This window comes from Mustela erminea, chromosome 6 (assembly GCF_009829155.1).
Source record: "Mustela erminea isolate mMusErm1 chromosome 6, mMusErm1.Pri, whole genome shotgun sequence".
Classification (NCBI taxonomy): Eukaryota; Metazoa; Chordata; class Mammalia; order Carnivora; family Mustelidae; genus Mustela; species Mustela erminea.
Genome location: NC_045619.1, coordinates 52309737 through 52321799, shown reverse-complemented (window position 1 = coordinate 52321799; position 12063 = coordinate 52309737). Strand labels below are relative to the sequence as shown.

General features: G+C 41.6%; 1 protein-coding gene across 1 annotated transcript; it reads right to left on the bottom strand.

Moving 5' to 3' along the window:
- Nucleotides 1-1585: 1585 nt before the first annotated feature.
- Nucleotides 1586-7926, bottom strand: GDF3 (growth differentiation factor 3). Its single transcript, XM_032347752.1, has 2 exons — nucleotides 7659-7926; nucleotides 1586-2415 (listed from the first exon to the last, which is right to left on the bottom strand). The coding sequence occupies exons 1-2, from the start codon at nucleotides 7924-7926 to the stop codon at nucleotides 1586-1588; spliced, it is 1098 nt and encodes a 365-aa protein (XP_032203643.1).
- Between the last annotated feature and the right edge of the window lie 4137 nt (nucleotides 7927-12063).

Here is a 12063-nt window from a genome sequence, read left to right as displayed (position 1 = left end):
TAGGAGAATGGGAAGAGACTGGGAGGGTTAGATAGGCATCTTTATGTGTGTTTGTAATGTAGTTAAATTATAATGACCAACATTTTTTAAAAATCTAAAAATAAAACAAAAATTAAAAGTTGTGGCAGTAATCCAGGTGAGAGTGGTGAAGTTGACAGAAGATTGTGACAAATGGCATTAAAGAAGGGAGTAAATAAAGCAGTGATTGACAAACTTGCGCTTTAGTTCTCCCAACAGGGAAATGAGTGAATTCATACTTCCTGGTGCAATCCAAAGTATCCAACCAAGTCTAGAGTTTTGTATTTGAAGTCTGTGAATTTTGCATTTTACCCCAGGAGTCAATTTAAACCTTTGACTGTAATTCCAGGTTTAAAATTTTTCTAAGTGGGGACAAAATATCGACAATGACATATGAACAAAAAGTCATAACACTATTTCACTCTGAAAACTGTAAACAATATAAATCCCAATGATAAACACTCCCTTAAGTAATATATGTATCTAAATAATCATATATAATATAGCCACTAAATGAACTATGTAGATATTGGTGATTTGAAAAAAAATTCCTATGGTCACATTGAGTACAGAGAGATACAAAATTATATAAACAATGTGATCTCAGCTATAAAATCATATATGACAACAATAAAAGACTAGAAAGAAATGTAAGTATCAGGTACTATTTTAATATTATTATTCATATTATTTTATATTGTCTCAAAATAAGTTTTTAAAGATTTATTTACTTATTTATTTAAGAAAGTGTGTGTGAATGGGGGAAGCATTTATTTGAGAGAGAGGGAGAGAGAATCCTCAAGTAGACTCCCCATTTAGCGTGGAGCCCGACCTGGGGCATGATCCCAGATACTGGGGATCATGATCTGAGCTGAAACCAAAAGTCTGCTACTTACCAACTGAACCACACAGGTGCCCATACTTATTTATTTATTTTTTAAAAGATTTTATTTATTTATTTGACAGAGAGAGAGAGAGACAGTGAGAGAGGGAACAGAAGCAGGGGGAGTGGGAGAGGGAGAAGCAGGCTTCCCACCGAGCAGGGAGCCTGATGTGGGGCTCAATCCCAGGACCCTGAGATCATGACCTGAGATGAAGGCAGACACTTAACGACTGAGCCACTCTGGCACTCCAAAATAATTTATTTTTAAGTACCATTGTTAGCCTGTGAGATCTGCCAGAGAAAATTGATGACTTTAGGGAAATTTGATATTCACCTTCTCTATGAAGTATAAAAAATAAGGCCTACCTCAAGAAACAACCTGACATGATGTTTCTAAGTAACACACAGAATAATACCTGCCCATAAGAGACCACCAATAAATATCAGTCTCCTTCTATCTAGAGTCTAATAGACTGTCAAGTGCATCATGACTGTTAGATCATTAGGGCTGATGTGTGCGTATGTGTGTGTGAGATTAGGGAGATGATTAATCGTGATGGATTTTCCAGGAAGGTAAGTCATAAATACAAATATACTGGTATTTCAGACCCAAGAAGTCATACAGCACGTGACTAGTTTTATTGGAAGATTTACTCTAAGAATACCCCTTCTATTTCTCACAGCCTACCCACATCCACATTCGTCAACCACCATGTCTTCATAATGTCGTAAAATGACATTGTCATCATTGTCCTGATAGAGCATGGAAATGGGGGACAGCTTGGTGGGGATACAGACAGCCTGGGGGACCGCTGGGTCAACCGCATGCATCAGGGCTTGCATGAAAGCATAATTGGAACTGTTGAGGGAGGTGGTCAGGGAGAAAGGACAGTCTCCATGGCAATAGTTGGCCATGAACCCTTTGGGAGCAATAATCCACTTGTGCCAGCCTAAGTCCCGGAAGTTGATGAACAGCTGGTGACGATGGCAGAGGTTCTTGCAAGAAGCTTTAGGGGCAGGGATGGCTTCCCTCCTTCTTCGGGATGAAGGGTGGCACTGCTCTGGGTTGAGACTCACCACCAGCAGGGAAGCCTGAAGGGACTGTCTCAGTCTGGCACAGGTGTCCTGAAGCTGAAAATTCACCCCCGGGTCTCTGGTCCTCTTGACCAGTATCTCTAGCAACAAACCTAAGTTCTCCCGGGGGTTGTTATTCCAAACCTTCGCCACGTCCAGCAAGTTGAAGCGCACAACTCCTTGAGGCCATGGGACTGACTGTAACACGAGCCTTTTCCCTGGTTTGGGGATGGACTGGCCCCCCACGTGAGGCTCCTGAACCAGGGACAGAGCCAACTCCAGTTCCGGTCCCAGCTTATAATAAGTATTGGGCCCCAAATCTAGGCCCAGCTGGGCCATCGTTAGCTGCTCCGTATCTTGAACGGCAGACAGGTTAAAGTAGAGCAGCTTCTGCAGGCAAGGGGAGGCTTGAGGAAGTTTCTCTGAGTAAAGAAAGAGACCTAGATGGGAACAGAGATTTGAGAGTCACCAAAACATATTTCACTTCATATGCACCTATAAGATATAAATGCCAAATGCTATGTGATATCTACATATGCAAAATCAGGGCGGAAAATTATCGGTCATACTCAAACCCTCCCATAGGGAGGATTTGTTTCTCCCCCTCTTCATTCAAGACCAGAGGTTCTTATCTTCACATCTGCAGGTCCCCAGGGTGTCCTGGATAGAATTTAGAAAGTCCATGAACTTGGATGAGAAAAAGAATTACATCTTTATCTTCTCAGAACTCTAAATGAGATTTAGCATTTCTTTTAGCTATGAATATAGGCAACAAATCCCAATAATATTATCAGGGCCTATGACACTGTTACCAATAAAAATCATGGGTATGTTCATAGATTAAGTTTTTGCGAATGTCTTAAAATCACATTAATGCTCACACTGCTTTGAATTTATCATAAATACAGTCCCCTCCCTGGATATTATTATGTATTGTTTTAATAAATGTATCAGTTTATGTTTCTGTACACACATTTGGTTTAAAATATTTTCATAAAAGTATTTCAAAATTTAATTGATTTTCTTGGAATTTTTTAAAAGATTATTTATTTAGTTGAGAGAGAGAGAGAGAGAGAAAGAGAACCTGAGCAGAGGGAGGGGTGAAGGGAGCAGCAGAGGGAGGGGCAAGGGAGAAGCAGACTCCCACTTGAGCAGGAGCCCAATGCAGCCCTTGATCTCAGGACCCTGGGATCATGACCTGAGTTGAAGGCAGACACTTAACCGTCTAAGCCACCCAGGGACCTGATTTCCTTGGAAATCTTAAATATTTTATTTTAGGCAGGCTCCATCTCACCACTCTGAGATCATTACCTGAGAGGAAATCAAGAGTCAGATGCTCAACCGAACGAACAATCCAGGCACCCCAACCCTAAGTAAGGATTTTCTAAGGCCATTCAGCTCATGAAGAAATTACACCAGAAACCCAAACATTCCAGCAGTGCCTGGCTGGCTCAGTCAGTAACACGCACATTGGATCCATGGAGATTACATTTAAAAACACAAAAGAGGAAGAACCCCCCCCCTCAAGAAATCCTAATATTCTAACCATTCCCCCTGCATTCTCAAGTCTCATTTTTAAAAACAATAAAATAAAGAAGCATTTGAAATGACACAGTCCTCTTCAAGCCTACCTTATCATCTTTCTCTTTCTTTTCATTGACTATCTTTTGGAAAGGTAGGTCTATATTTGCTGTCTCTAGCTCTTCATATTCTTCTGTTATTTTCCAACTCTCTACCCCTCACTACTCCACAGAAACATCTTTCTTACAGGCTGGCTAGCTGTCAAGGGCAGAGATATCTTCACAGTAGTTACCTTCTCCACTTCCTAAAAAGTTGACCTCTCCTGTTCAAGGCTAGAATTCTAACCTATCAGTCTTCCTTCCTCCTCCTAGCACTAAATCAGATTCCTTAAGCATAAAAGAAAATCAAAAAGCCAGAATGGAAAGGATGGAAAGATTTGAGAGCATGAAGATAAAAGAACTTTTATATTCAAAATGATGTCATTAACAAAATTAAAACCACAAAGAACAATGAAGGAAACTGATAAGTTTCCTTCTATGCATGCATTTAAATTCATAATTAGAAAGAACTTTTACCAAAAAAAAAAAACTTTTACGAAAAAAAAAGGTTTTTTACCAAAAAAAGAGAGCTTTTACAAATGACCAAGAGGGCTTATAAATCATTAAGGAAAAGAAGACTCCTCAATAGAAAATGGCCAGCATTTATAAACAGGCAATTGTTTGGAAGGAAAAAAGAAAAGAAAAGAGGAGAGGAGAGGAGAGGGGGAGGGGAGAGGGGAGGAAGAAAGAAAGAAGGAGGGAAGAAAGGAACAAGGCAGGAATGAAAGAAAGGTTCATTATCCATTTAAAAATGCATTCCAGAGGGGCGCCTGGGTGGCTCAGTGGGTTAAGCCGCTGCCTTCGGCTCAGGTCATGATCTCAGGGTCCTGGGATCGAGTCCTGCATCGGGCTCTCTGCTCAGCAGGGGGCCTGCTTCCGTGTCTCTCTCTCTGCCTGCCTCTCCGACTACTTGTGATTTCTCTCTGTCAAATAAATAAATAAAATCTTTAAAAAAAAAATAAAAAGTAAAAATAATAAAAAAATAAAAATGCATTCCAGGGGTGCCTGGGTGGCTCAGTTGTTAAGTGTCTGCCTTCAGTTCAAGTCATGATCCCAGAACCTGGGCTGGAGCCCCACCATGGACTCCCTGCTCTGCAGGAAGCCCTCCATTCCCCATGCTTATATTCCCTCTCTTCCTATCTCTCTCCGTGTCGAATAAATAAAATCATTAAAAATAAATAAATAGGGGCGCCTGGGTGGCTCAGTGGGTTAAGTCGCTGCCTTCGGTTCAGGTCATGATCCCAGGGTCCTGGGATCGAGTTCCGCATCGGGATCTCTCTGCTCAGCAGGGAGCCTGCTTCCCTCTCTCTCTCTCTCTGCCTGCCTCTCTGGCTACTTGTGATCTCTCTCTGTCAAATAAATAAATAAAATCTTTAAAAATAAATAAATAAATAAATAAATAAATAAAATACATTCCACCTTATTAAAGTAATAAAAAGCAAAACAATGAGATCATGCTTTGCTACCAGAATAACAAAATTTAAAAGCTAAAAGAGTATTGTTACTCAATGGCCTTCCAGTGTAGCAGGGATAAGTAAGTACCTTGTAATACCTTCACGGAATGAATGAAATACTGTAAGCAGTGAGAATGAGCTACAATCACACACACTATGGGTAAATCTCACAAATACAATGTTGAGTGAAAGAAGCCAGACAGAAAAAAAGGATACATTTCACATTTCCATTTATGTGAAGTTCAGAAACAGGCAAAACTGGTAAGTAATGTTACAGGATAAAAGTTACTCTTCCAGAGGAATAGCGATTAACCAGAAGGGGGCATGAAGGTTCCTCTGAGGGTTGTTGCTCTGTTTTGTTTCTGGTTCTAGGCGCTAATTATTCTGTGAAAATTCACTGAGCTCTTCTCTAGGATTTGTGCACTTTTCTGTACGTATGCTATCATTCCACACGTTTCTTTAATATTTCTATAAGGGCTGCTTTCAAACTGTGGGAAAGTGAGAAATCTTTTTTTTGTTGCTAAAGATTTTATTTATTTATTTGGCAGACAGAGATCACAAGTAGGCAGAGAGGCAGGCAGAGAGAGAGGGGAAAGCAGGCTCCCTGCTGAGCAGAGAGTCCAATGCGGGGCTCAATCCAGGACCCTGAAATCATGACGCCAGCGGAAAGCAGAGGCTTTAACCCACTGAGCTACCCAGGTGCCCCAGAAAGTGAGAATTCTTATACATTCATGGTGGGGTATAAATTTCGGAAGACACTTATATATAAGAAGTATAAATGTGCCTTCTCTGATCTAAGAATCTCCTTCTAAGAATTTATCCTAGGGAAATAGAAAAAGCCTAACACACACACACAAAACAAAACAAAAACGGATGTAAAGCTGTATTGTTTATATTATGTTCATACCCATCAACAGAGCTTCAGTTACGTAAATTACAGCATGTTTATACAATGGCATATTGTACAGCCATTAAAATGAGATAGCTGTGGGGCGCCTGGGTGGCTCAGTGGGTTGAGCCGCTGCCTTCGGCTCGGGTCATGATCTCAGGGTCCTGGGATCGAGTCCCGCATCGGGCTCTCTGCTCGGCAGGGAGCCTGCTTCCTCCTCTCTCTCTGCCTGCCTCTCTGCCTGCTTGTGATCTCTCTCTGTCAAATAAATAAATAAAATCTTTAAAAAAAAATGAGATAGCTGTGACTTTTAGTTCTGATTTATATGAGACATTCATAATACCTGAGTAACATATAGTATGACCCATTTATTTAAAAATATAAGTTTCTATTATAAATATATGCAAAGAAGAAAATTCTGAAAGAACATACATATAAACTATTAATGATGGTTTTCTCTAGAGGGAGGTTAGGGAGGGGTGATGGTGGGACTATACCCTTTTCCTATATTATTTGATAGGATTATGGTCACCACAAAAATCAAAGTTTTTTCCATGGGGGAGGAAGGGAAGAATCCTTAGCTGTTTTCAGACAAGCTTCCCATACCTTTTAACCTTCCACCAGGAATTTTCCCTGAACCCCCACTCCCAAGTCTTGAGTCTTTAACATACTAATACTTAGCATAAAGTATAGAAGTCTTAACGTTTGTCTCTCTCCCTTCTATAAACCTTTTTTTTTCTTTTACCTTTTATAAACTCTTCAAGGGCAGACTTTATCTTTAATTTCTATATTCCCATGGCCATACCCAGTTCCCAGCACATAGTAGGTATCCAAGAAATGCTTCCCAGACAAATAAGTATTCAAATTTTATCTCCAGATACTGTAAAACTAACCAATCAGGGCCCTCGATTCCTCTTGTGATCCCCACCCCCGCTTCTGGGAAGCGATATAGAAATGCAGATTACATCACCCATCTCTGGCTTGGAATAAGAATTGGGTGGTAGAGTGAGGGGCAGGAACTGGACAGGAGAACTGCCTGTCTGTCTGTCTATCTACCTACCTATCTATTTGGAGAATCCACTTTTAACAGCTGACCTACGTAATTTAGGTGGATCGTATCAGTTTGACAAACTATTGAATGGCATTTATTCAGATCATCATATAATGGGCATGACAATGGCGTATACCACTGTTCTGTACTCACAAATCAGGAGCCATTTCCACCCAACTAAAATAGTGACGAGGTGTGGAGATGGGAACCTGATGTTAGGGGCCAACTGGACTCAATGTTCCCTGTCCCACTTGCCATACCAAAGGCACCACAGCACATAAACCAACCATGGGCTGAAGAATGAAGCCTGAGCCATAATTCCACCTTTGCTGCTTTCACCTTAACTGTAACCCAAAAGTGTTGATTCAGAAAAAAACCTATTTTGAATCCTACCTTTACTCACATGCTGGCTATATGGTCTTGAACGGCTCTGGAATAGTTTACAGGTTAATTTACCATCTAAGACTGACTTTCCTTATTGTTAAAAAGCTAATAAGAATCCCTGCCTTTGGAATCTCGGGATGTGGTTGGATTAAATGAGATAAGATATGTAAAACACCAGCACTGGGCCTTCTACAAACCCCTCGGTAATTGTTACCTTCCCCTTCTTCTCTTCCTTCATGCCATCAACTGTTAGACTTTTCTCTAGAATGCACGCTCATTTCCTTACCTTGATCCAGGAGATGTCGGAGTATGTTCCCACGGGTACGGAGATCCTTTAGGTAGCATAAATCTCGGGAGCCCCCACTGGTTGCTGCTGCCTCTCCATCCCAGAAAATTCTCTTCAAGATAGAAGGCACAGGTTGGAACTTCTGGGGTGAGGGCACTTTGTCTAAGCCCAGCAGTTGGAGAAAGACATGTTCTTGGAATTGGAAAGTCTGGCCCAAAGACACAGTTACCAGGACGCGGAGAGCCAAGATGGTCAGGCAAGGAATCATGGCCTCGGAGCGGAGACGCTGCTGGCCAGTGGGGCTAGAGAGAGCTCGATCGTCTGACTGCTGGGCAATTTAGGTGCTGCTAATTTATCTGATGGAGGATAATCAAGTGTGAATTGCTCTCTTCCCAGCTCCTCAAAGGTAATTGGATGGGAAAGGACAGAGAATTTTTTTCTCTTCTCTTGCTCTACTCTTCCCCCATAAAAGTTCACAAAACAAAGTTTATCAATGCATAAACTTAGCCACAAAAATCTGAGGTTTGTCTGCAATAGACAGAGTGGAAAGGAGACAGGCATTATTCATGGAACAAATGCTTATTAAGCATCTATTATGTGCAAGGCTCTGAGAAAGGTTCTAGAACAGTCCTGAAAAATGCCAAGTCTTGTCACTGACAGTCTATTTAGACAAATACATAGGTATATTTCTATTAGACTGTATCCACAGCAATGTGAGAAGCCGAGCCAGGAAGAGAAAACTCCACCCGAGGAATGCGATCAACACTGTTTTCAGCTCAAAGAGGGACTGAATGTTATTCATCTAACTTTGCCCTTCCTTTATATTTAAAGATTTATTTATTTAAGTAATCTCTACACCCAACCTGGGGCTTGAACTCACGACCGCTATGACCAAGAGTTGCATGTTCTGCAACTAAGCCAGCCTGGTGCCCTTAACTTTGCCCTTCCTGATTAAAGTAAAAAATCAGACTGACTGGGTTCGTTCTCATTCTACTACGTTTTAGTCATACGAAAACAGGCATGTCACTTAACCTTCTGAAGTTTTTGCTTTCTCAACTGAAAAGAAAAACTGACCTTTTAATTTGTTATAGGGATCTGATAAGAGGATGTATTTAAAGTGTTCTGTACAATGCCTGCCAAATGGTAAGCACAAAGTGTTCCCAGAGGAGAAAGCTTCAACGTTGAAATAAGTAGACATTTTTCAGTGAGACAATCCCCATTCAAGGCTGAAGGAACTAATGTGAAAAAGCCTGGAGGTTATTGAGAACTTTTTGGCAGCATATATCAATTTCTTTTTTTCAACTTATTTTTTAAAAGATTTAATTTATTTATTTGACATAGAGAGATTGAATGAGTGAGAGGAGGGACAGAGGTAGAAGCAGAATCCCTGTTGAGCAAGGAGTCAGATGCGGAACTCTATCCCAGGACCCTGGGATCATAACTTGAGCAGACACTTAACTGACTGAGCCACCCAGGCATCCCAGTGTATATCAATTTCTGGTTTTGCATTTTTGTGGTTTTACCAGACTCCTAGAAGATTTCCAAATGCAATAGGAGAATTAGCTGGTTTCTTGCCAAACTAATTTTCGTGCTGTTTGAGAACAAGGCCTTTTCCATTTTACATTTTTTTATACCACCTATTTTTTTTTTTTAATATACCACCTATTCTAAGACCTTGTTTCCCCTAAAGGAACAACAAAAGGTTGTACCTAATATATAATAGTTTCCCATCATTTACAGGATAAAGTCAAGACTCTTTAGCTTGTTTTTTTTTTTTTTTGAAAGATTTTATTTATTTATTTGAGAGAGCGCATGAGCAGCAGGGAGGGGCAGAAAGAGAAGCAGTCTCCTTAGCTTACTGGGAGTCCAACACAGGGCTTGATCCCAGGACCGTGGGATCATGACCTGAACCAAAGGTAGATGTTTAACCGATTGACCCACCCAGGCATCCTGTTTCTTTGGTGTCTGAAGACTGTATTGGTCTGGCACCCATATTGTTGCAGGATTGCAGGCATCTTGTCTCCCGTAGTTGAAGATCGAATGGAAGAATGAATCTGCGGACACAAAAGGGTAAAGTGAAGTGAACGTTTATTAAATGAGGGCGAGAACAGAAAGGAAAGAAAAGCTCTCTAGGGGGAGAGAGGTCCCGAATGGGTTGCCACTGAGGGCTTTTAGTGACAGTCTTTTACTGAGAACTGACTGGGAAGCTTGTGGCGTTGAGATTCTTGTGCTGTCTTGGTTTATTGCCTGTTCTCTTGTTGCGCTCTGTCTCAGCGTCTCCATCTGCCAGGATTAGTTTCAGGGCCCAGCAAGGGGAGTCAGAGTTTCCTCTCTCTCCTGCCTATACCTTAACCCTTCCCCTATTCATGGGACAGGACTGTGGGCAGAAGGAGCTACAGTGGGATTGGGAGGAGTGACTGTGTACTTTTTAATTAGTGAGGGTTAGGTATAGCACAAATCTCCAAGGAATCTGGAAGCGAGGCTTTCTGGACCTTGAGGAGTGACTGCTGCCAAGGCAAGGTTACTTTTCAGCATTAAGGCACTTAGGCAGCCACGAGTTCCTTGAGGAAGGTCACGGTCTGCACATTTCAGGTACCTATCACTGGGCTGCAAGCTGTAAGGAGATTTTAAGTTACATTTTTTTTTTGCCTTTCTTTCTCACATCAATAACACCAGCCTGACTCCTTGCCTCCCACCCGCCATCAGCAATGCTAATCCTGTAATGATACGGACCTACATGTCATCCCCTGTGAGCTCACTTCATCTGAGAGCCTTGACACAGACAAAGTTCAAAGTTCACTTCCACGGCAAAAACTTCTTGGCTCACCAACCTAGCTTAAAAGGTTTCTTCTTTCTCCCACGGAGCCTCGCGTGGCACCCATAACAGCACTTGCTACACTGCATTTCACTGTGTCTTTTGTCTCTATTGCTCCCGGACGATAAACTTCTGCAGAATCGGGATCATGTGTTTCCATCTAAGTATCTCCACTGTGTATTTTCCTCTTCAGTATCTCTCCGTGGCCCAAGAAAGTGTCTGGCAGGTAGTAGACATCCAGTAGACACCCGTACAACAAATTAATGAACAAAACGGACTGGTGCTATTTCCAGAGGTCTCATTCTTCTAGAGAGCCAAGTTTCCTCCAGTCCCATTTCTCCTGTCTCCCTCCTCCTGCTTGCCTCCTAAAAAGCTAAAAGGTAACACTATTAAATTCATCTATAATCTTCCACTGTTTTCAGCAGTAAGTGTGGGTTGCATTTTGTTTTTCTTTATTCAACTTTTCTGACTTAGTGTCAGAATCAGGGGCGCCTGGGTGGCTCATTCAGTTAAGCAACTGCCTTCGGCTCAAGTCATGATCTCAGGGTCCCAGGATCAAGCCCCACCTGGGGCTCCCTGCTCCGAGGGGAGCCTGCTTCTCCCTCTCCCTCTGCCCCTCCCCAAAGTTCTGCTCTCTTGCTCTCTCTCTCAAATAAATAAATAGATAAGTAAAATCTTTTTTTTTTTTTTTTTAAAGAGTTGGACTCAGACAAACTGGTTTAAAATCAGGTTCCACGACTTACAAGTTGTGTGATCATGACCAAATCACTCAACTGTAAAGTAAGAATAAAACATCCTTTGCTGCAGTGCTGAGGAAATCTGATGGGATGACGTGTGCCCAGTGTTCAGGACGACGTCAGCCATGGAAGCATTTGATGAAGCTCATTAGTATATTAGGACCCACAAAAGGGAGGCCACCTGAGTGGCCCGGGGCCCATGTCACAAACCTAAACCTAAGTTAGCCTGCATTTATGGAAATACCTATGGGGAAAATTTCACATACATCAATCACAATCCTCCAATCCACCTTTATCTAGCTCACCTTTCCCTGGACAACAGGACTTGCGAGCCTTCTAAGGAAATCCCCAACCTAGCCAATCACTCTCTGTTCTCATGTTGCCTCTTCTAAAGCTCTATAAAATGTGCATCAGATTCCTCGGGAACAGTGTCCCTTTGCTGTGAAGCTCTGTACTCTCCCAATATGTGGTTGTTTTCTCTTAAATAAAGGACATTTTAAAAAAAATATATCAAACTTGTTATTAAATTGTTTTAGTTTTATCATTTGACATACTTGAAAAAAGTTAGCTCTTATTAAATACTGTTATCATTTTTGTTTATTAAAGGGAAGTTTAATTGGGGCACCTGGCTGGCTCAGTGGCTCAGGTCATGATCCCAGGGTCCTGGAACTGAGTCCCCGCATCTGGCTCTCTGTTCAGCGGGAAGCCTGCTTCCTCCTCTCTCTCTGCCTGCCTCTTTGCCTACTTGTGATCTGTCAAATAAATAAATAAATAAATAAATCTTTAGAAGATCTAAGGCAATCACAGCTCCTCCAATGACCATGTAATCCTGGTCGTTTCACTCAGTGTCTGG